We start from the raw sequence: 21,311 nt of genomic DNA, 5'->3' as shown, positions 1-21,311 counted from the left end.
GAATTAGTATGGGAAAGAGGAGCGTGTAAGCGAGACACACATAATATGCTTAAATGGTCCTAATTAAGGATCGAGCAGTGACTCATGTTCTGCGTGTGTGTGTGTCTCTGTGTGCGTGGGTATGTGCAAGTGTCCGCGTTTGTCCTTGCATGTATCCAATTAGTATCAGCATGACTGGAGGAGGTGTGCTACAGTATGTGGGTAGTTGTCTTCGCACCCCACCCCCAACTCACACTTAAAAAAAAAAAAAAAAAAATGAAACACACAAAAACATCCTTATACTTAGCAAAAACAAAAGCAGAAAGGAAACATCAGATCCGGGAAGGCAACATGACTCGATAAGCGACAGAAAAAAAGTCAGGTGGTACGGCAAATGAAAAGGGCAAAGCTTCTCTCAAACTTTACTATTTCAGTCGTGTTGAGACATCCAAATGTCATTTTTTTCACAAACTCAAAGGAATTCAGATTAAATCAGATGGTCTGTGCCACCCTATTCCCCCCAGTCATTTTAGTCGAGTTGTAGTGTTTCCAAGACCATGAGCCAGAGAGAATCAATCATGAATGGCGTCGTTGGTCAGGAAAATACATTTACAACTGAGAAATTGAGGTTAAAGGAATTTTACCGCATTGCTTTGTGTGTTGGCGTGAATGCAAGGCTGTGTATGTGCTTCTGCAAGAGCACTCCATGATTTTTTCACTCCATGAAAAAAATCATGTATGGAAGTCTCATTTTGTTGGCACTGAAGCTTATATGGTTTGTTTGTTCAAACACTGTTAACCTGCTTTTTCTATAGACAATGTATTATCCCATAAAGTGAAATAAAGTGTCAATTAAAGTGTATTAAATGTCATCCAGATTTTATTCTGATACAAGATACTTGAATTACTTAATGGGGTCTCAGTTTACTATTTTTTTAATTTATATTCTTATATGACAAAAATAATTTGTTTGACTTGTCCTTGCCAAAACGCTTTGGATTCAGCTTATTTGATTACACTGTGCAGAATTATTAGGCAAATGAGTATTTGGCCCATATCTTAATTTTTATGCATTTTTTCCAACTCCAAGCAATATAAACTTGAATGCTTATTGGAGTTAAGCATTTCAGGTGGTGTGTTTTTGTGTAATGAGGGAGGGTGTGGCTTAAGGACATCAACACCCTATATCAAGGTGTGCATAATTATTAGGCAGCTTCTTCTCCTCAGGCAAAATGGGCAGAAAAAGAGATTTAACTGACTCCGAAAAGTCAAAAATTGTAAAGAGTCTTTCAGAGGGATGCAGCACTCTTGAAATTGCTAAGATATTGGGGCGTGATCACAGAATTATCAAACGTTTTGTAGCAAATACTCAAAAGAGTCACAAGAAACGTGTTGAGAAAAAAAAAAACGCAAATTAACTGCCAAAGATTTGAGGAGAATCAAACGTGAAGCTACCAGGAACCCATTATCCTGCAGTGCTGTCATATTCCAGAACTGCAACCAACCTGGAGTGCCCAGAAGTACAAGGTGTTCAGTGCTCAAAGAAATGGCCAAGGTAAGGAAGGCTGAAATCCGACCACCACTGAACAAGAAACATAAGTTGAAACGTCAAGACTGGGCGAGGAAATATCTGAAGACAGATTTTTCAAAGGTTTTATGGACTGATGAGATGAGAGTGACTCTTGACGGACCAGATGGATGGGCCCGTGGCTGGATCAGTAATGGGCACAGAGCTCCACTGCGACTCAGACGACAGCAAGGTGGAGGTGGGGTGATGGTATGGGCTGGCATTATTAAAGATGAGCTAGTTGGACCTTTTCGGGTTGAAAATGGCGTCAAAATGAACTCCCAAACCTACTGCCAGTTTTTAGAAGGTACATTCTTCAAGCAGTGGTACAGGAAAAAGTCTGCATCTTTCAAGAAGACCATGATTTTTATGCAGGTCAATGCTCCATCACATGCATCGAAGTACTCCACTGCGTGGCTAGCCAGTAAAGGCCTCAAAGATGACAGAATAATGACATGGCCCCCTGTAATGGGAAAAATTACATTTAAGCATACTTCCTTATATTTTTATGTTTTATTTCTACTTTAATTCTCTCACATTATTGAAAGACAGTTTATCTCAGTTTCTGCTTAACTGCTGAGACGTCCAGTCTGGAACATAATGTGAGTACTGTTTGTCTGAACAGATAGGGGCTACAAGGTCACCCTAAAACTATCTCTAGTTTTCCCATGCCAGTTAAGATGTAACTGGGAGGGTGAAAGTCGTACAGGGAGGAGGAGGCGAAATGGCTCCGAGATGTCTGCATGTGTATCAGATTGCCTGTAAGAATTGTAGCGTCATTATAATCCAAGTGTGTGTGCTGTCACTCTGAAGATGCATATAAGCCTGGTGTTCTGTTCACTCATTTGAGAAACTGACTCCACACTGGGCTGCGGCCTTTTGTGAAATCATGTTGCTCCTATTTGCAAATATATCTTTAATAAAATACAAAAACCCAACTTGGTTTTAGTCTCAGACTGTCTTATTTGTTTCACTTTACTAAAACTCTAAAAACTTCCCCCCTGCTGCAAAGGAAACTTCCACTACACCCCTTCCTCACCTGATCTAAACCCTATTGAGAACTTGTGGACCCTTCTTAAACGGAAGATTTACGCTGAAGGAAAACAGTACAGCTCTCTGAACAGTGTATGGGAGGCTGTGGTGGCTGCTGCACAAAAAGTTGATCATGAACAGATCAAGAAACTGACAGACTCCATGAATGGAAGGCTTATAACGGTTATTGAAAAGAAGGGTCACTGATTTGTTTTTGTTTTTTTTCAGAAATGTTTCAATTGAGTTGTTTGTTGATTATTCTCACTTTAACAGATGAAAATAAACAAGTGAGATGGTAACATTTTCATTTTTTATTTAGCTGCATAATAATTCTGCACACATATAGTTGCCTAATAATTCTGCCTAATAAAAGTTTTCTCATTAGAAAGCCAAAATCTCACTTTTACTTCATTAAATATTCAGGATTGAGGTTTATTAACATTTTGGATTGACTGTGAGCGCTGTAGTTGTTCAATAATCAAATTAATCCTGAAAAATACAACTTGCCTAATAATTCTGTACACAGTGTATGTACTTTAATGAGATACAATATATACCTCTGCACTAGGGGTTGATGGATAGACTGTATTAGTGAAGCCAAAACATCTGGATCGCCCCCTGGTGGCTGGCTGAAGTACAGGAAGGCCAAATTGTCGGCCGAAACGTCGTGTGTTGCCTTATTTGCACAAGTAGAACATTTTTCCGGAGCATTCAGATGTTGTGCGGACTTCACTCACTTTTTTTGAATATTCTTTTTTTTTTTTTTTCTGCACCACCAACTACATGGATGTGCACAACATTGTCTTTCTTGGCTGCAGTACAGGTCATAAATCCCGCCCCCTCCATGTGAGCAGATGGGACGTGGGCCAAACTAAAAATCAAAGTACAGGTGAAAAAAATTCTTCCCAAAGGTTTCTGTCATTTTAAGTAGTTCTGATCACGCTGATCTTTGTTCCAAGTGTTCATTTTTCTGATAAGTTTGGTTGTTATTAGTTATTTGATGCTATAAAATGGGGTGAAACGTCATGATTGACAGCTGGGATTGACTCACAATTGGCTGGTCGGGTGTAGGGGCGGGACTTTGATTCCGTGGCTCCACCACTACTACTGCGCAGACTCTGGCTCCAAAATTAATTGGTACAGTTGGGGGAAGAGGTGACGGGTGGTCCATCTTTATATCCAGTCTATGATATATACCAGATGACCTTACACAGATGTGGATCCTAAGTAGTAGTCAAGACAACCTTGGTTACGATGAGTTCTCCGTGTATGCACATCATTCATAAGCGTTAATTATTAAACAAGCCATCCTTATTTCAGGAAACAGAAGAAGTTCTGATCACGCTGAGTTATTATTCAAGTGTTCATTTTTCTGATAGATTTTATTAGTTATTTGGTGGTATAAAAATGGGATGAACTATCATGCTATCAGGCTCCAAAATGACAAGGTGGCCACGCCCGTATCCGGGATATTTTTGGCTTCAGTTTTGTACAGTGGGAGGAAGTGGAGACACACTGTCCATCTTTATATACAGTCTATGGTCTGCACTGACTTTAAATTTTCCCTAAAAGCAACAGCAAACTTGTCTGACATGCTACATTACTCCAGCCAATCAGTGAACTAATGGAAGTGCTGGAATGCAGTTAAGTCAGGTTTATAGTATAGCCCATAATCACAGCTACAATGAGGGTTTGTAACACGTATGAATAAACAATTGGTAAAAAATAAAAACTATATAAAAAGAAGAAAAAGAAATAGCAAAAATAAAAACTTTGCCGTTTGTTTAGACTTCTTTCATTTGTTTAATAGTGTGCATATTAGTCATCTACCAGGACATCTCTGACCACCACAGTTTGTTTTTTTTTATGTTTTTTTTTTACCACTCCTAGTTTCCCAAATGACATTTACCACTGTTCACACTACTGATCATGCACTCAAATTCTTTCCACACCACATAACATGTTGTCATCTATGCACATCCTCAACCTCAACCTGGAACTCTACCTGGAGCAAGTCTCGTATCCAACAATGGCTGGCTCTGTTATCTCTCCACCCTAGGGTGGAACACTCTTGGCCGTGCAAGTTTATCTTTTTGACAGGTTTATGTATTCATTCTTGCACGAACACACCATACCCCCAATGACTCCCGCAATTATTTTACCTACTGATCTACTCCCACAGAGTAATTTCAGCCCCACTGATTTAACCATTAATGCATTAATGCAGCATCACCACTTGCAAATATCTAACTGGCTTTGGAATATACATTTTTGTAACGCACAATTTACAAGCTTTACTGCATAATATTTTCCTGTTGTTTGTGCTTTGATGGATACAGTCACATTCACCACAGGGTGACATTTCTAAGCTAAATTCAAACCGTGAAACTGGAGCTGTGTGATATGTGTCAAACAACAAGAGCCACCAAGTAATCACAGTCACACAGTTGGACAGCGTAAGAAAGGGGCGATATGATAAGCTATATTTTGGCGCTGTCGGGGGAAAAGAACTAGTCCATAACTGCTGTTTTTCAGGATATGAAAAAAGGCTAATTTATTGAACTATTTACCTTAGACAAAGTCAGACGAAATGGCCTTGTCAATGTTTAAACTTTTGTAAAACCCACAGACAGACGTAAAGGGTAACCATCAGCACTGAGTTATGAAAACAGTTACAATGACGAAATAATGACAAGGTTTCCGCCCGAAAGCGACGATTTGAAAAAAATCCAGATATGTCTAGATATTTATAGTGCTTGAAAGAAGAGTATTTCTACGCTCTTGGCTTCCCACGTACCATAGTTTAACTCTAATCTCTTCTGTATTGGCTGCTCCATGGTGGAGGTCACAATGTCGCAGCTAGACTGCAACGCAAGACCTTCTGGCTTCTGGATTCAATTACCAGAGCTAATTCATCTTTTGCCTATGCTGTGATTAATAAAAGCAATGCCATGGGGGGTGGGGGGGTGGTCAGTGAAGGTTACACAATAACGCAAACGTAAACCAAAGTACTTTTGCGCTTATTATAATATTCCAGGTGACTTAAGTGAAATGGAAGTGGGCACACTCAAGGTGCCTCATTCATTCATTCTTGCAGACTTTATCTAAACCTGCAAAAATGAATCGCTTTATTTCCTCTTTGGGCCTGGCATCTGCATCCAATTTAAGATTTGCACGTGTAAAAAAAACAACAAGCGTGAGTGAATAAGATGTAGGGTTTTCTCATTTTTTCACACGCATTTTCTCTTGCTGCCCTTTTCCCAATTTCATCCTGCTTTTTCAGTGAAGACACCTCAAGGTAATATCTTGTCTCATTGCCTGCGTCCTCGACAGCTGCATTCTCACACTTCCTTTGCGCTTCATATTATTCTCTTCCCTCCCTGCTCAACCTCAACCCCTTTTCTACATCTCTCATTTTCTCACTCTCCTTTCTCCCTCTTTTACTTGTCGTCTCTCTGGGGCAGGTGTGGGATTAAAACGCATTATGGAGACATGTCAAAAGAGCTGGGCAGTGGTTGAGTGAGTTGTGCTGAATGGTGCCAATCATTTTATAGATTTTTCTTCATCTTTGAGTTTGACAATGTCTGCCAGCTTCAGGAGATGGTAAGGAGTTGAATAAAAAAAAAAGAAAAAGTCCCTGTGTGTGAGACCTTAAAGACCGTAAATGAGAGTGTATTGGAATGAGCAATCTTTTTTTTTTTTTTTTTTTAAATCACCAATTTGTATATGATTTTGCATATTCACGATGACTGGTTATAAACTCTGTGCCTCTGTTTGCATGTGAAGCTGCCTAAGCTGAATTCTCGTCACGGTTAGCCAGGCTCAGTTGCATCTGCATCTCTCTCCATGTTCTATCAATCTAGAGCACGCCTGGCTGAACAAGTCACAAGAGAGCCATGCATGTATGGCAGGGCACAGCGCTGAGCCTTTACTCTAGCGTGTGAATGCGCTGGCCGTAGTCCACCCCCCATATTTCCAGCCTCCCAACCCCAGTTTCCTCTCTTAAGCCATTTATTTTGTTTACTCACAACCAGAGCTTTCCTTTATACCGATTTCCCACTGGTCAGAAAATCTACATTCACCCACTAACATCTGACTTTTGTCTGCAGTGGGAAAGGGTTAAAATCTGCAGGTATTTATTGGCTCCAGATTGGATTGGCAGTGATGGAAACATGTGACCCAGGTGAACACCCCTAATTGTTGCCCCTTTTCCCTTGCCCTTCCGGTGGATTTCTGAGGACTATGGTTAACTGCTCCTCAGATCTCTGCAGGGTAAATCCAGACAGCTAGCTAGACTATCTGTCCAATCTGAGTTTTTTGTTGCACGACTAAAACAACCTTTGAACGTACACACGTTCCACCAAAACAAGTTATTTCCCGAGGCTATTTTGCAGCGGCAGCATGGCTCCGTCCGGCGCTTGGCAACACCAAAGACTATTAAGATTACATTTTTTATTTGATTAGGACAATGTACATTAATCAACATTTCTGTAAATGCGCCAGTGTTAGCCAGTCGGCTAATTTTCAACTGTAGTCCTAGTTACCTAGCATGCATGTCTTTATGGTGGGAGGAAACTGGAGCACCCGGAGGAAACCCACGCTATTGTGATTGCTTCATCTGTTTTTAATGAGCTAATGTTATGTCTCGTCAAGTATGTTAAGTCACTCATGTCTAGTTTTGTTGTGCACTTTGTTTATTTTGTATTCACCTTCCCTCTCGTTTCAGACTCTGACTTCCTCTCTTTGTGTGAATTTCCCCGCCATTGTGATTGTCTACCCCGCCCCTGATTGGTTTCACCTGTTTTCCCCTACATCAGAGATCTTCAACAGGGGGTCCGGGACCCCTAGGGGGTCCTCAGAGTCATTGCAGGGTGGCCTCCAAATTATTGTCAATTTTTTGAAAAAATTCAAATGCCTTAACATAACTCCGACATATTATTAGTAAATATAAATTCCCACTGATGATAGGCTTACTGGCCTATAGGTAAGGTAGTCACTAAGATATCATCCCACAGATACAGTTAATCCTAGATTCACTGTGCCACATGTGTAGCATTAAAATATGATTTATAAAATCATGCCAACAATTAATATTTTAATAGTTTATGCAAAAAGGGTATATAAGAAGGCTTTAGGTAAGTAACAGATATAAAAAGGGAAATGTCTCCATGCCATGGGAAAAGAGTCTAGCGGCTATTTTAGTGGGTTTATACGGGTTTTAAAACCCCCGCATATACACATGAATTTTGATGGACAAGGATGTAAGATATTCCTGTCCACTTTCCACTATAGAGGGTACAAAACCACCAGGAGGTGGCAACACCTGGAGACTGGAGGTATGCAGAGGGAATACATGTCTTGTCACCAAGGTGGAGTTAGGAGGTCTTCTTCTGACAGGTGCCAATGGTGCTGCCATGACGTGCAATGGATATGTGCAAAATGAGCACAAAAATCTTTTGGCAACAGGAAATCCAAATGTAGCAAGGTTTCAGTAAAATTATCATTACCTAAAAGACTTGTTCAAAACATTTGCAATATCAAAGCGTAGTCAGACCAAATCACACATTATAACAAATCATACATTTGTTATATGGAGTCGATTCCCGTATTTTAAAAACTGTGTTATAATATCTATGCCAATTTGATTGCTAGAGCATTTCTGGCACTCACATGGTGATGCATGGAAAATTGCACACAGGCACAGTAGGATTAGCTACAGGATTGCCCAGACGTCACAGAAATAGCACAGCGGGAGATTACACATATCTATTCACCACACTTCTTTCATCTTGCGTTTGTGTGCAGTGTGAGTGACTGTGTTAGGAGAAAAAAAAAAAGGGCTCGTGGTTACGTGTGGTCGCCAACCCACACGCCATTCAAACTAAACGGTTCTTCTCCTCTTTACTTTCATTTATCCTCCTTTCCTTGACAGGACCTCAGACTACTCCTGGATCCCACGGGAGCCCTGTGGTGAGGAAAATTGATGCACTCCTCGATTGACCGTGGACAGGTAATCAAATAAAAAAATGATCCTCGTCTGTCAACCCTTCACAGGTGAATGAGAGAGCGAAGGATACGTGTGTACGCACAACAAGGTACAGTATATCATAAAGACATGATTTATCATGCAAATAATGCTCTTTGGTGAATTATTAGGGTTATTAGATGAATTTTGATTAGGGTTAGGGGTCAATTTTGTCTAATACAGCAACTGTTGGCAACCTGAGTGGTAGGTTGTAAAGTTGAAGGTGGTTATCATTGTAACCTCGGACACCGCGGCGGTTAAGGTCAGTGTCAGAGTAGTCTCGCATTGCCAGACCTTCCTCCACAGCACTGTGGAGGAGGGTCTGGCTAGTCCACACAGCATTCCAGGATGGGAGACCAACGTGCTCTGGTTTATTGGCATTTCTTTAAACCAATCACAAGCGGCGGACGGAGCAACGGCGCCGCTGCAAAATAGCCTCGGGAAGAAACTTGTTTTGGTGGAACGTGTGTACGTTCAAAGGTTGTTTTAGTCGTGCAACAGAAAACTCAGATTGGACAGATAGTCTAGCTAGCTGTCTGGATTTACCCTGCAGAGATCTGAGGAGCGTGTCTATGTTCCCACAGCCCTATGTTCCCACATTTGTTAGAATTTTTTTTTTTCGCTGAAAATTAGGCCCTATGTTCCCACAGCCCTATGTTCCCACATTTCTAAGATGTTTTTTCAAAATTAGGCCCTATGTTCCCACAGCCCTATGTTCCCACATTTCTAAGATTTTTTTTCAAAATTAGGCCCTATGTTCCCACAGCCCTATGTTCCCACATTTCTAAGATTTTTTTCCAAAATTAGGCCGCTGCTCCCACATTTCCTATTTCATAAATTTGTATCAGATTTTATCCCCCTTTCTCCCAATTTGGTAGCCAATACACCCAACCTATTATCGAGTAGCAATGGACTACAGATGGAATGTAACCCTAACCCTAACATAGGGTGCAATTTTAAGAAAAATCTAGGGCCTAATTTTCAGTGAAAAAGAAATTCTTAGAAATGTGGGAACATAGGGCTGTGGGACCATTTGGCTGTGGGAACATAGGGCTGACCCCATTTCCGGCAACACCGGAGCAATCCCAGAAGTAGAACGTCGTGGATATAGACTAGTGTCAGAGTGATAGCTCTGTGTTCTGGATGGTCAGCAGCAGTTAAACAGCACACATGATCACCTATCAGCTTGTTTTATTATTAGATCCCAGGGAGCAGTATTAGTGCTGGATCCAGAGATACGTTGAAGCTAGTCAGATGCTGGATAAATTAGGGACAGCAGAGTACATAACCCTCATATGGACGGTCATACTGTTACTTGAAAAAAACATGACGTTTATATAGTTCCCCAACCTTTATTCGGTACACAGCTAGGACTCACGTGTCCACCATTTCCAACACCAGAACAGATCCACGGCTGCGCATGCCCTTACCTGCACACACCGGGGAGCACCTGGTGCTGTAGTAAACAGTGTAAAGGGGAAATAACATGTTAACAAGATGCTTGTATGACGACTGGGCGTCCCTTTGCCTTCCCAGCCCCTTTTGTATAAGTCCAGGCATAGGATGACAAAGGGAAGTCCATGGGTCACATGTCTCGATGATGAACATGGAGGAAGTACATTTGTGTATCCTGCTGAACACAGGGACATTTCTTAAATCCCCAAAGTCAAGGGGTTAGGACAGAGATCCTCAACAGGCGGTCCCCAACCCTTAGACCAGTGGTTCCCAACCTTTTTTCCTTGGCGCCCCCCTACTTATGTCTAAGAAAAGCTGAGCCCCCCCGAAACCAAAGTTGAGATAACTCTCGAGATAGAGCCTTACTTTCTTTTTTGATACAGAGCAGTTATCAGCACTGTTACGTTTCTCCGCCATGTTTCATTCATAAAATAGTGATGCCGTGGCGGCAGGAAAGACGAGGATACAACAAAATATAGTTTTCATACAGACTTTTATATACATTATATATTCTAGTATATTATCATAATTGAGATCCTGACAGTATGATAACCTTAATCAAAAATACCACGGTTTCACAGTATTAATTGAAATTACAGCTTTCAAATATATTATTTTGAAATGTCTGGATAAAAACAACTTTTTTTCCATTATAAACAATGTATTTTATTTTTTTAACACACTGCACAGGGAGAGGGATTTCTAAACTGCACTTTCTGTCCTTGACAACAAAAACAACTGATACCGCAGGAACGATATGTTGGTTTTGAAACCGTTACTTTTTCAAACCGCGGTATACCTTGAAACCAGTAACCGGCCCATGCCTAGTTAGGAGGAATATGGTGGTGGTTACACTCGTAATAAAAAAGCCCAGTTTTATTCCAAGTGACATTTAAGTCACTATTAGTGAACATCAGTCACAGGTCTGAAGTGAATAAAAATGGTGTTGACAAAGGCAAGATTTGAGTCATGATATTGCTTTCAACACTGTAATCATCCATCCATTTGGTACCATCAATCTCCTAACAGCCTCAGTTTTTGAATAAGCATTGATGTGTCAATGTATGCATTCATGTCACCTAAACCCTGAGGAAATTATTATAAAGTGGTTTTATGTTGACAACAAAAGAAGGCAATAACAAATAAATCATGACTGCAAACAAAATTTCTCTGGCTCAGGTTTGTTCCCGGCTCTGACGCGTTCCAAACAATGCTGTGAGAGGCTATTGAGAAATACATTTAAAGGGTATCAGAGAGGTTTGTGTGTGAAGAGAGAGAAAGACAGAGAAATGCATTTTGTATTCATGCAAATCCATTTGGTTTCCAGCTAAGGTATAATGTGAAAATTGAAAACGGAGAAATGCAATGTGACAAGGGCTCAACGGTGGATGAACACTCCGCGCAAAGGCAAATATGTGCCCTTGCTGACACAAATACATATTAATATACATGCAGGACATAAACCCCTTGGTCTCACACAAACAAGAATTCAAAAATACTCTTGCTGCCCTTTTAGGAGCATAATATCCCTTTGATGCATCACGTTTTAAAATGAAGACATGAAGAGCTGCACAGAAACAGAATAGATTCTGTTGAGTTTCAACAGCAGAGTGTAATAATAGCTTTCTACATTATTACAAAACTGCTGTCAAAATATACAAAAATACACACAAATGTTGACCCAGTGGTTTAAGGGCGTTTTCACACCTGTAGTTTGTTTGCTTTGGTCTGAATCAGTTGGTGAGTTGGAAACTTGGAGCGATTTGCCCTCGGTCGGTTTGGTTTGGTTTGGTTTCACACCTGGAAAAATCCAAGCGTACCAAAATGCACCATTACAAATCACGCAAGAATGTCCACTCCTCTTATTGGTCGGATGTGTCTGGGGGCAGGAGCAAGAAAGTAAATACAGGAAAAAGGTCCTGTGTTGTGGACTAGTGCATATTTCTTACATCTGCATGGTCAAACCAGCTCATTTCATTAAAATGATCAGACACTGTTTCACGAGAGACGTTACTACGTCTGCTCTGGTCACCGAGACTTCGCTCTGCTCTGCTGGCGTCTCTCTCCAATTTTAGCGGCAGCTGGTTTGACCACGGAGATGCGAGTGACGGGACGGCAAGCTTGACCGCAGTCTATTTCTGTGATAAAAACACTGCAAGCTGCTACAGTTTTCTGCTCTGCTACATCGCAGATTGCTAAACACACAGGAGACATTAGCTCAGACTTGCGGAGTAGGCTATGTATAGTTGGTACGGTTCGAGTACGAATCACGTTCTCACCACAAACAAACCGCTCCAGAGTTCGATTGAAAGCGTACCGAGACCACCTCTTCAAGCAGGTCTCGGTACGCTTGTTTGGTCCGCTTTTGGTGCACACCCGAGTGCGACTGCCGCGTTCTCACCTGCCCCGACGAACCGCACCAGCGGGACAAACAAACTCTAGTGCGATTCAACCGAACTAAAGGCTGTCGGGTGTGAAAACACCCTAAAACACCTTCCACGTACCATGTTCCGATTGGCTGGTACTATCAAGTATCAAATTTAGATAAAAACGCTATTACAAATGCACCTTTCATTCTCATATGCGTGTACATAACATAATGAAGTAGCTGTGTCTCAAGTACAGTATATATGTGAGCATGTGTACAATGGTCATGTGCCGGTCATTATGTCTGTGTTTGTAAGCTTGTTGAGAAGCTTTGTGCGGCACCCCAAAACAAGGAGACAAGGATTATCAAGCAGGTTCATCTGAGGAAAGAGCTCATCTGAGGTGTCAGGAAGCTTTGAAAGAAAAAATAAATAAGCCACTCCTGAAGGGAGAAACCGTTTCAAAGGCTAGTCGATTTATATCACAGCTGGCTAAAAATACCCGGTCTGACAGCATGTGTTCAGTATAAAGCATGTAATGATTATTTCAGTCTGGTTGCAGCTATAAAATTGAGTCGGAACACAATTAACCCACAGTGGTGTCGTTGATAAAACGAGGATTACGGTTTAATTATGCGGTTATCACTTGCTGTGTCATTTAAAAATACCTTCTGTGATTTAGGGTAAGTAGGTCAGCCACTATTAAAGGCAGATACTTGTACAGTAAACTCCACTCACGCGTGTTGATCTTCTGCAGGGAGATGTGTTTCTCTAGCTGACGTCGCAGTTTGACCTCTGCGCCGTACTTTCCCGTGGTGCCATTGTCTGCCAGGATGAAGTGGGAGTGGAGACTGTTTAGAACCGTCAACTTGCTCATGGGGTTGGACATGGTCTGGTATGGACGCACCACCTGTCCAAGGGAAGATAACATTTAACAGTTACACAATGGCAGCCCATTGCTGACAGTGTATGTATGGTTATGGACAGTGTTGGGAGTAACATGTTACAAAAGTAACGTAATTACAGTAATGTATTGCTTTTTGCTGTAATAAATGATAAATTATGATGTATTGAATTGGATGAAAATTAGACTTTGTTGATCCTGTTTGTTGTGAAAGTAACTCATATGTAATGCAAAAGTAGTGTAAAGCATTACAATTCAGAGACCAGAATATTGTAATATAAATAATTACTCTAAAAATGACAGTAACTAGGAATCTATAATGTATTACATTTAGGAAGTAACTTGCCCGACACTGGTTATGGATAATGTGTGGTTTGATGATAACAAGGGCATGTTTTGTTAGCAACATTAATGTAACCCAAGCATTGGCAAAAAATCTTTTGGCATTTTAGAATGTTGTAATTTTCAAGAGTTTTAATTAAAGGAGCACTTTTATTGGCAAGCCTATGTTACAAACTGGGGCGCAGAGTTTTTTAAAAGGTCCCATGACATCTGTGTACATTCTGCACTAAACCATAGAACCTTCTTTTCTTATTGTTAAAGGTCCCATGACATGCTGCTTTGTGGATGCTTTTATATTGGCCTTAGTGGTCCCCTAATACTGTATCTGAAGTCTCTTTTATATAGACCTTAGTGGTCCCCTAATACTGTATCTGAAGTCTCTTTTATATAGACCTTAGTGGTCCCCTAATACTGTATCTGAAGTCTCTTTTATATAGACCTTAGTGGTCCCCTAATACTGTATCTGTAGTCTCTTTTATATAGACCTTAGTGGTCCCCTAATACTGTATCTGAAGTCTCTTTCCCGAAATTCAGCCTTGGTGCAGAATTACAGCCACTAGAGCCAGTCCCACAATGAGCTTTCCTTAGTATGTGCCATTTCTGTGTCTGTAGCTATTGAGGAGGAGAGGGGGGGGGGGCAATGTGGAGGGTGGGGGTGTGGCCTTGACCAACTGCCAGTTTGCTTGTTTGAAAGCCATGATGTCTCTCTCTCTCATGGGTTGGCCAAATTCTCTGGGCGGGCAAAGCAGAGAAAGGGGAGGTAACCTTGCTCCTTATGACCTCATAAGGAGAAGATTCCAGATCGGCCCATCTGAGCTTTCATTTTCTCAAAGGCAGAGCAGGATACCCAGGGCTCGGTTTACATCTATCATCATTACTAGCCACTGGGGGACCATAGGCAGGCTGGGGGAACTCATATTAATGCTAAAAAAAATTATGAAATTTTCATGCCATGGGACCTTTAAATGACCTGCTTCACGTAGTTCTACTGGAACATAGGGTCAGTTTCATCAAATATGTCAGAAAGTTAGTTTTATAAGTCTTACCTACTGCACCTTTAATCGTAGAGCTTTTGACAGGGTGATGAAAGATGTTTGTTTGGTTCTTGTCAAATCATTTTGACTCAGCTACTGCTACTGAGCATGTATTGTACTACTAAATGACACTAAAAACTGGATGAATACTTATACAACATTAATGAGAGTTTCTCAGAAGCTTGGGTTTGGTCGAGTGGAGACGTGCCTGACAATCTCTGGTAAACTCATCTGGTCATTAGGCGTACAGTTGAGACCAATCAAGCATGGAAAAAAGGTTCAGCACTTAATAATCTTGGTGCAGCTACCAACATTAATCGGCTCTGCTTGACTTGTTCAGCAGGACAGAGTGTGGTAAATTCTGATAAAATTTTAACTACAACATTGATTCACGAGATTCAAAAGAGTCAACATGTACTTTGCAGTCTCATGTCGTTCCACTGGCTGTCCAACTTGAAGGAGTGTTTATCACAGGTTGGATTGGCTTCGTCAGCGTCTCAGTTAATAAACTGCCAACTGCAATCTACAGGCCGTGGCAACAGTGGACTGCATGCGACATTTTTCACATATACACACACAAGCGAGGGCTAAGCCATGCAAGCACCCGATCTGAAACTGATTCATATTGTTCTGTTTGTTTGTTCTCAGAGACTCACATCTTTGCCAACGAGATCCTCTTGATTTTCTACAATGCCCCACGGAGCAATGCCAATTGTGCAGATCTTCCCCCTGGACTTGGAGGCATGGTCTTTCAATGCATCACCCACATGGCGAATCACTCCTGTGTGTGTACGTGGGCAGTTGGCGGTGGATGTGTGTGTTCATAAATGATCAAGAGAAGGACAGAGAAACAGACAGCAAAATGTTTCGTCACGATCAATATACAGTGTAAACCTAGATAATGATACACTTTGCTGTGGAAAAAGAAAGGATCTATGAGGCGCAGAAGACAACTGCGGGGCAACGTGATGTGAACGCGCACACACACACACACACACACACACACACACACACACACACACACACACACACACACACACACACACACACACACACACACACACACACACACACACACACACACACACACACACACACACACACACAGACAGACAAACAGGTTGTAGATCCAGGCCTTTTGTTGTTGTCCTCAAGGGAGCAGCAGTCAGACCAGGAGGCCATCTTATCCAATCTCCCCTGCTGACATTCATTCTTTCTCTACCTCCACTGTCCTTCCAGTTAATCCCTCCATCCATTATTCAGGCCTCTCCTTTTTCTCTTTTTTGCTTTTGCACCCATTGTGTCACAAAATTGTACTTTAAGCATCCAACCAGGCATGAAAACGGGTCAGGGGTGAAAAAGGTGAAAAGGATATTACCCCTCTAGGGGGGTCCGAAAATTTTAAATATTCCATATTTTAAAGCATCAATCTGATGCATTTTGAGATGCATTTTTTTGCCAACCAACAATATAATATTTCAATATGCACTCATTAAAGTTAATTTGACTGGCAAAACAGTTAAAGTCCTTCTGACATTACACAATAATAAAAGTCATAATTTTTAAAGACTAAAAAGTTTTGGATCAATTTTTACTTCTTCCAACCATATGTTAAATAAAGAGTCAATGCAATAATATCATAATCCTACAATGAATCATTGTGAAAACTAAACTTTACTACTTTGGCCAGGTCATCATCAAAAAAGCGAACTAGTACATTCAAGATTTTGTCCATGTTGATATTAGCTGCTTTATTTACATTTATTAAAAACGTCGCATTGTTTATCTTTTCATATAGCTAGACGTCTAGACTCTGGGACCAGGCCGTTATGTTTAAATACCTGCCATGCTGAGTCCAAGACAAAGGGGAAAACTAAGAAACAAATATTAGGATTAAAAACAAGTATATAAAGATGTATGCATTTTGCAACATGGTCATTAATTTATCAATGCACGGTAATCATTGCAGCAAAGCATTTACCAAATGTAAGACTTCACTCCGCTATCCATAGCTTACCGAGATCAGAAACTCAGTGGATCTCAAGGAAACTACTTATACTTATACTTATACATACTCATGCACAACTCATGTGCTTTTAATCTCTATTCATTTACACCAATCATATTTTGTCACAAACACTGTTACCCAATCCTATCGTTGCTGTCAGACTTCCGTACTGTTTCTTCCTGGACTGCCTCTACACTTCCAACCCTACACTTTTGATGCTCAAGATCCGGTCCACTGAGCTCCTCATAAATCCTGCTCAAAGCCAAATTCATCCAGCTACTCAGCATCTCTGAAAAGAGATCTCAGTAATCGTCAAAGTCTTAAGTCGACTTTATTCCACAACCTCGATTCTTCAAGACTATAACAGGGAAAATCCTGTATTGCTTTCAATGGAATATGAATCCTTGAAAAGTATACTTTTATGACAGGCCCTAATTGTCTCCTCAGTCTGTCACACGCCATATCAAATAATAACTCTTTTTCATTTTTGGTTTAAAATAGTCTTTCCTGATTCGAATACAGTTTGTGTAATCAAATATACCTTTTGATCTAAATGTGACCTTTTTTATTAACTTAAAAAATAAGCAGAGACTCCCTGAGAGTTATCCTTCACCTGTCTGGTCTAACTATGAGTGTCTGTAAGTTTAGTGGAGTGCCCATAATAAAGCTACAAGAACCCTTTCACAGTGATTTAGCGGTTCAACATCTTTACAGCCCTGAGCAGCTTGATAAAATGTCATTTAATAACTTATGAAGCTCATTTGAACGCGCTCATCATACTCCCGACACAAGTGCATGGCCACTCGTCTTGTATAAACAGTGAAGCAGCACATTGCTGATAAAATATCCTAACGAAATATTTTCTACTCTGCACAGACATATTTACACTCACATTTAAGCTGATGTAGCACACTTTTTGAGTATAATAAAGATTGGTTTACATCAGTTCTCAAAATAAGCTGCATGGGTGTACTGCGCTTCACCTGTGTTGACCCCGCCGGTGAAGATCCAGGCTCCCGTTGTCATGGCAGCCTTGATGAGCCCTTTGCCAAAGACCTGTTTGAGTTTGGGCTGCAATTCAAAGTTCTGCAGGCCCCCGTGGACTGAGATGAGTAGCTTGGGCAGATCCAGCAGCCACTCCTTGGTCATCAGGTGAAGCAGCAGGTCAGGCTTGGTGTCATAAGACACTCGCACGTACTGAAAGCAGTGGGGCATGTGTCAGTGATGTACATCGCCCTCGGGCACATGATGACTTGAAGTCTGCATGTGCCTGACACATAAATAATAATAATAATAATACATTTTATTCATATAGCATCTTTACATGGTACTCAAAAAGACACTTTACAGTAAAACCAGCACATATAGCGCATTAAAAACAGATAAGCAATAAAACCAACACATAAAACAAGCATATTAAAAGCAATTAAAAACAATAAAAACCAGTAACTATCAGGTGAGAAACGTAAGACTATTGTATGCGGAAAGCTAATCTGAAGAGGTGTGTTTTGATTAGTGTTCTGAATGTGTCCAGGTCAGTACAGTCACGGATGTGTATGGGTAGGGATACAAACAGTAACACATGCATAATACACATATACTACATACATAAAAACCATTTGATATGAACAAGTCCTCCAAACAATCGGTGATATAGGTCGTTTATTCCTACCCTCTTATTAGAGTTTAGATTCTCTGCCCGAGCCCGAGCCCCACGGGCCGGGTCGAGCCGATACGTCCCGCCACTATCCTCGGGCCCTTCATCAAGCATTTGTGTTTTTTTAATCATTACTTTATTAGCCTAATTGGGTGGAGAGAAAGCTATGCCTCTCCAGCTTCTCCCGTAGCTCTGGGTAGCTATATGTCCTGCACTGACTTGAGTGTGAGGTAAACTGTGCTACATCGTGTCTCCCCCACCTGTAGCACTGTCTTCGATAAAGATTGTTTCAGATATCTCACGAGTCCTTGGCAGCAGATGTCGGTCGGTCGCGTTGTCGGCCAGCGCGTCGGCATGCAGACCGTGCCGAAGGACAGTATTAATTAGGTGATCGGGACAAGAAAATCTCCTATATGGTTCCAGGGCTGTGATTATGTTGCTGCCTTGATCTGTTACCCACAGGTAAAAGGAATTGTAGTTGAGAATGTCGGTTACAACGCCCCACGTATTAAAAATGTTTGGGTTAAATCGGGCTCGGGCTCATAATTACTGTTAATGTGTCGGGCCGGGCCGGGCCGGGCCGGGCCGGGCTCGGACACAACATGCACAGGCTCGGGTAGGGCTTGATTTTTTGGGCCCGATCTAAGCTTTACCTCTTATACAACCTAGAGGAGCGTTTTAACTTATTTTTTAACATGACAGTAAAGTTGTGAAACGGTCGCAGTTTGGTTAGGTTTAAGCACAAAAACTACGAGGTTAACTTTAGAAAAAGATCGTGGATTGGGTTCAGATCAGACGTAACCACTTCTGGTTACGCACGTGACAGAAAATGGCGTAACTCTGTGTGTTCCATTCTTTACTGTACGGGACACGGACCCCGATCACCTGGGTAAAAGTCCTGTTTGTTTGACCCATGCACCACCCCAACCTCCCTCCTTAAGCAGAACCAAAGATCCTTTATTCTAAAGATAGGACATTTCAAGCAGCGGCAATGGCATGAAACGATACACACTTCCTGTCTCCTAAAGGGGCGTGGCCTTGTTTGAACGTGTATTGAACATCGTGTGGATAGATGAAAAGTAATATTTAAATATTTTAAATATGTTCTTATGCTAATGTTAGATATTTACACGGCTAAAAGACATATTTAGCATCACGGAGATTAGCTGTTAGGGTGTTCATAAATGTTAGCTGACATTAGCTTCTCTGTGTTGCCAGATCTCGCGGGAGTTTGGTCCTGAGACCGAAACAGGTCTCAAACAAAGTTAATTTTCTCCTGATGTGTCCGTCTGAAAAATGCCATTTTAGTGTCAGAGTGTCCTGGAGATATGTGGCTTGTGAAAAATGGGTCCAATATATACTTTGGTGACTATGGGGCGAAAGAATCGCTCATAATCTCATAATTCACGTTCACTTCTCCAGTTGGAATCAATGCACTCAGGACATGCCGCTAGTGTCCTAAAGAGGCGTGGCCGTGGCGGAGCCCACGTGACACAGATACAGGAAACTACTCCCCCGAGTTGGGGCGTCTCGGTTCTAAACCGTCTCTGGCAGAACGTGGCACTTTATCACCTTACTTCCTGTTTTGCTCCCATCATAGTTGCTATAGCCAATAAAGCACGCTCCCACTATAAACGCAAATATGAGTCATAATTGCGGCTTGAACAAACGATGTATGTGGGCCTTTTTTGGGGGAGGACAGTCCTTATACGAAAAAAATCTGTGAAGGCGAAATTATAAAATAGAAAAGCATCACAAGGATCAGAGTTGCCCGAGTGTATGGCTTTGATTTTTTCAAGCTACAACAGATGTTTGCTATGATTGGAGATGCATTATAGAGCATCTGTTTATCTTTCTAATTCACCCTCAGACCCCCAACCTGACATGTGTCTTGATGAATTATTTAACACAGGGAATATATCAGACATAATTCAGCCTTAATCATCTGAATTCCCTGTATGCGATACTGTAGTGTGATGTGATTCTGTCACCATGGTTCTCATAGACAGTGATAGTGTGAATAACGTGCACAATCAAACTACGGATGGATTAATCAGGCTAAATTGTATCTGCTGCAGTCTTTAGACACCTCATTTAAATCAATAATTATATGTAATGATATAATAATTACACTTCTTTGATGGATTTTGCTGCATATGTGCGATGCCTTTATATGTGATTATCTAGCCAGTTACAGCCAGTAATTGGGAGTCCTCATTTCATGTCATTTCCATTTGGATTGTATTAAATGATTAAGTGACAAAAAACTTGGCAATTGACTCGTTTCAAGCACCGAAACAATTGGTACAACACAGCATAAGTTAGGGTTTGTTTTCAAAAGAGATTTGAGTAATTTCAAAAAGCCAACATCAAGGTTTCAGCTTTAGCGCCAAATACTCTCTTTACGCATTGCTCTAGAAAGAATTTGGGCACTTACAGAAAGCTGAGTTTGTTCAGAACATTTTGATAAGAAACTCATGAGGATCAGTTTCATGCAATACTTTAAAAAGGTAAATTTAAGAAGATGTGTGAAAATGCCCTTAGACCTCAGGCGGTTGAAAGTGTGTCAAAATTAGCCTGACAAGCCAGACCCACATCAAGATGTTGGGTCTGGGAACTCACCATTGGCAGGGCTCAATCCGAGGGGCGGGATAAACGGTTGTCTTTCAAATTCTCTCTGCACGCAATAGGATAGCGCTACAACCAACCAGAGCAACGCTAGTTGATAGATTAAACTTTTGCCGTATCCAGTAGGCAAAACTCCGAACACATCTTCCTTTTTTAAGAATGACTTCAGTGCCGTTCTTTGTTCTTTTCTCAAAGAAAAGCTGAACTCCAAGTCTTCCAGAGTCGCGGCCAAAGCCGATTCGACCGCTGTTCGCCAGCAGCAGCAGCCATCTTCTTTGTTTTCAAGTAACAGGGAATTCATGCGGAACCGTTGT

General features: G+C 41.2%; 1 protein-coding gene across 7 annotated transcripts in view; it reads right to left on the bottom strand.

Annotated features, from left to right (window-relative positions):
* Positions 1 to 21,311, bottom strand: part of trpm3 (transient receptor potential cation channel, subfamily M, member 3) — a 192,624-nt gene that overhangs the window by 64,251 nt on the left and 107,062 nt on the right. For all 7 annotated transcript variants that reach the window (XM_039803041.1, XM_039803036.1, XM_039803042.1 and 4 more), the window contains 3 exons: positions 17,696 to 17,909; positions 15,361 to 15,485; positions 13,163 to 13,334 (listed from right to left, as the gene is read on the bottom strand). In XM_039803041.1, coding sequence (XP_039658975.1) covers positions 13,163 to 13,334; positions 15,361 to 15,485; positions 17,696 to 17,909 — 511 coding nt within the window. The remainder of the gene's footprint in view (positions 1 to 13,162; positions 13,335 to 15,360; positions 15,486 to 17,695; positions 17,910 to 21,311) is intronic.

Source organism: Perca fluviatilis, chromosome 6 (genome assembly GCF_010015445.1).
Source record: "Perca fluviatilis chromosome 6, GENO_Pfluv_1.0, whole genome shotgun sequence".
NCBI classification, from domain to species: domain Eukaryota; kingdom Metazoa; phylum Chordata; class Actinopteri; order Perciformes; family Percidae; genus Perca; species Perca fluviatilis.
The sequence above is the reverse complement of the archived record's forward strand: the minus strand, read 5'-3'. Positions and strand labels throughout refer to the sequence as shown.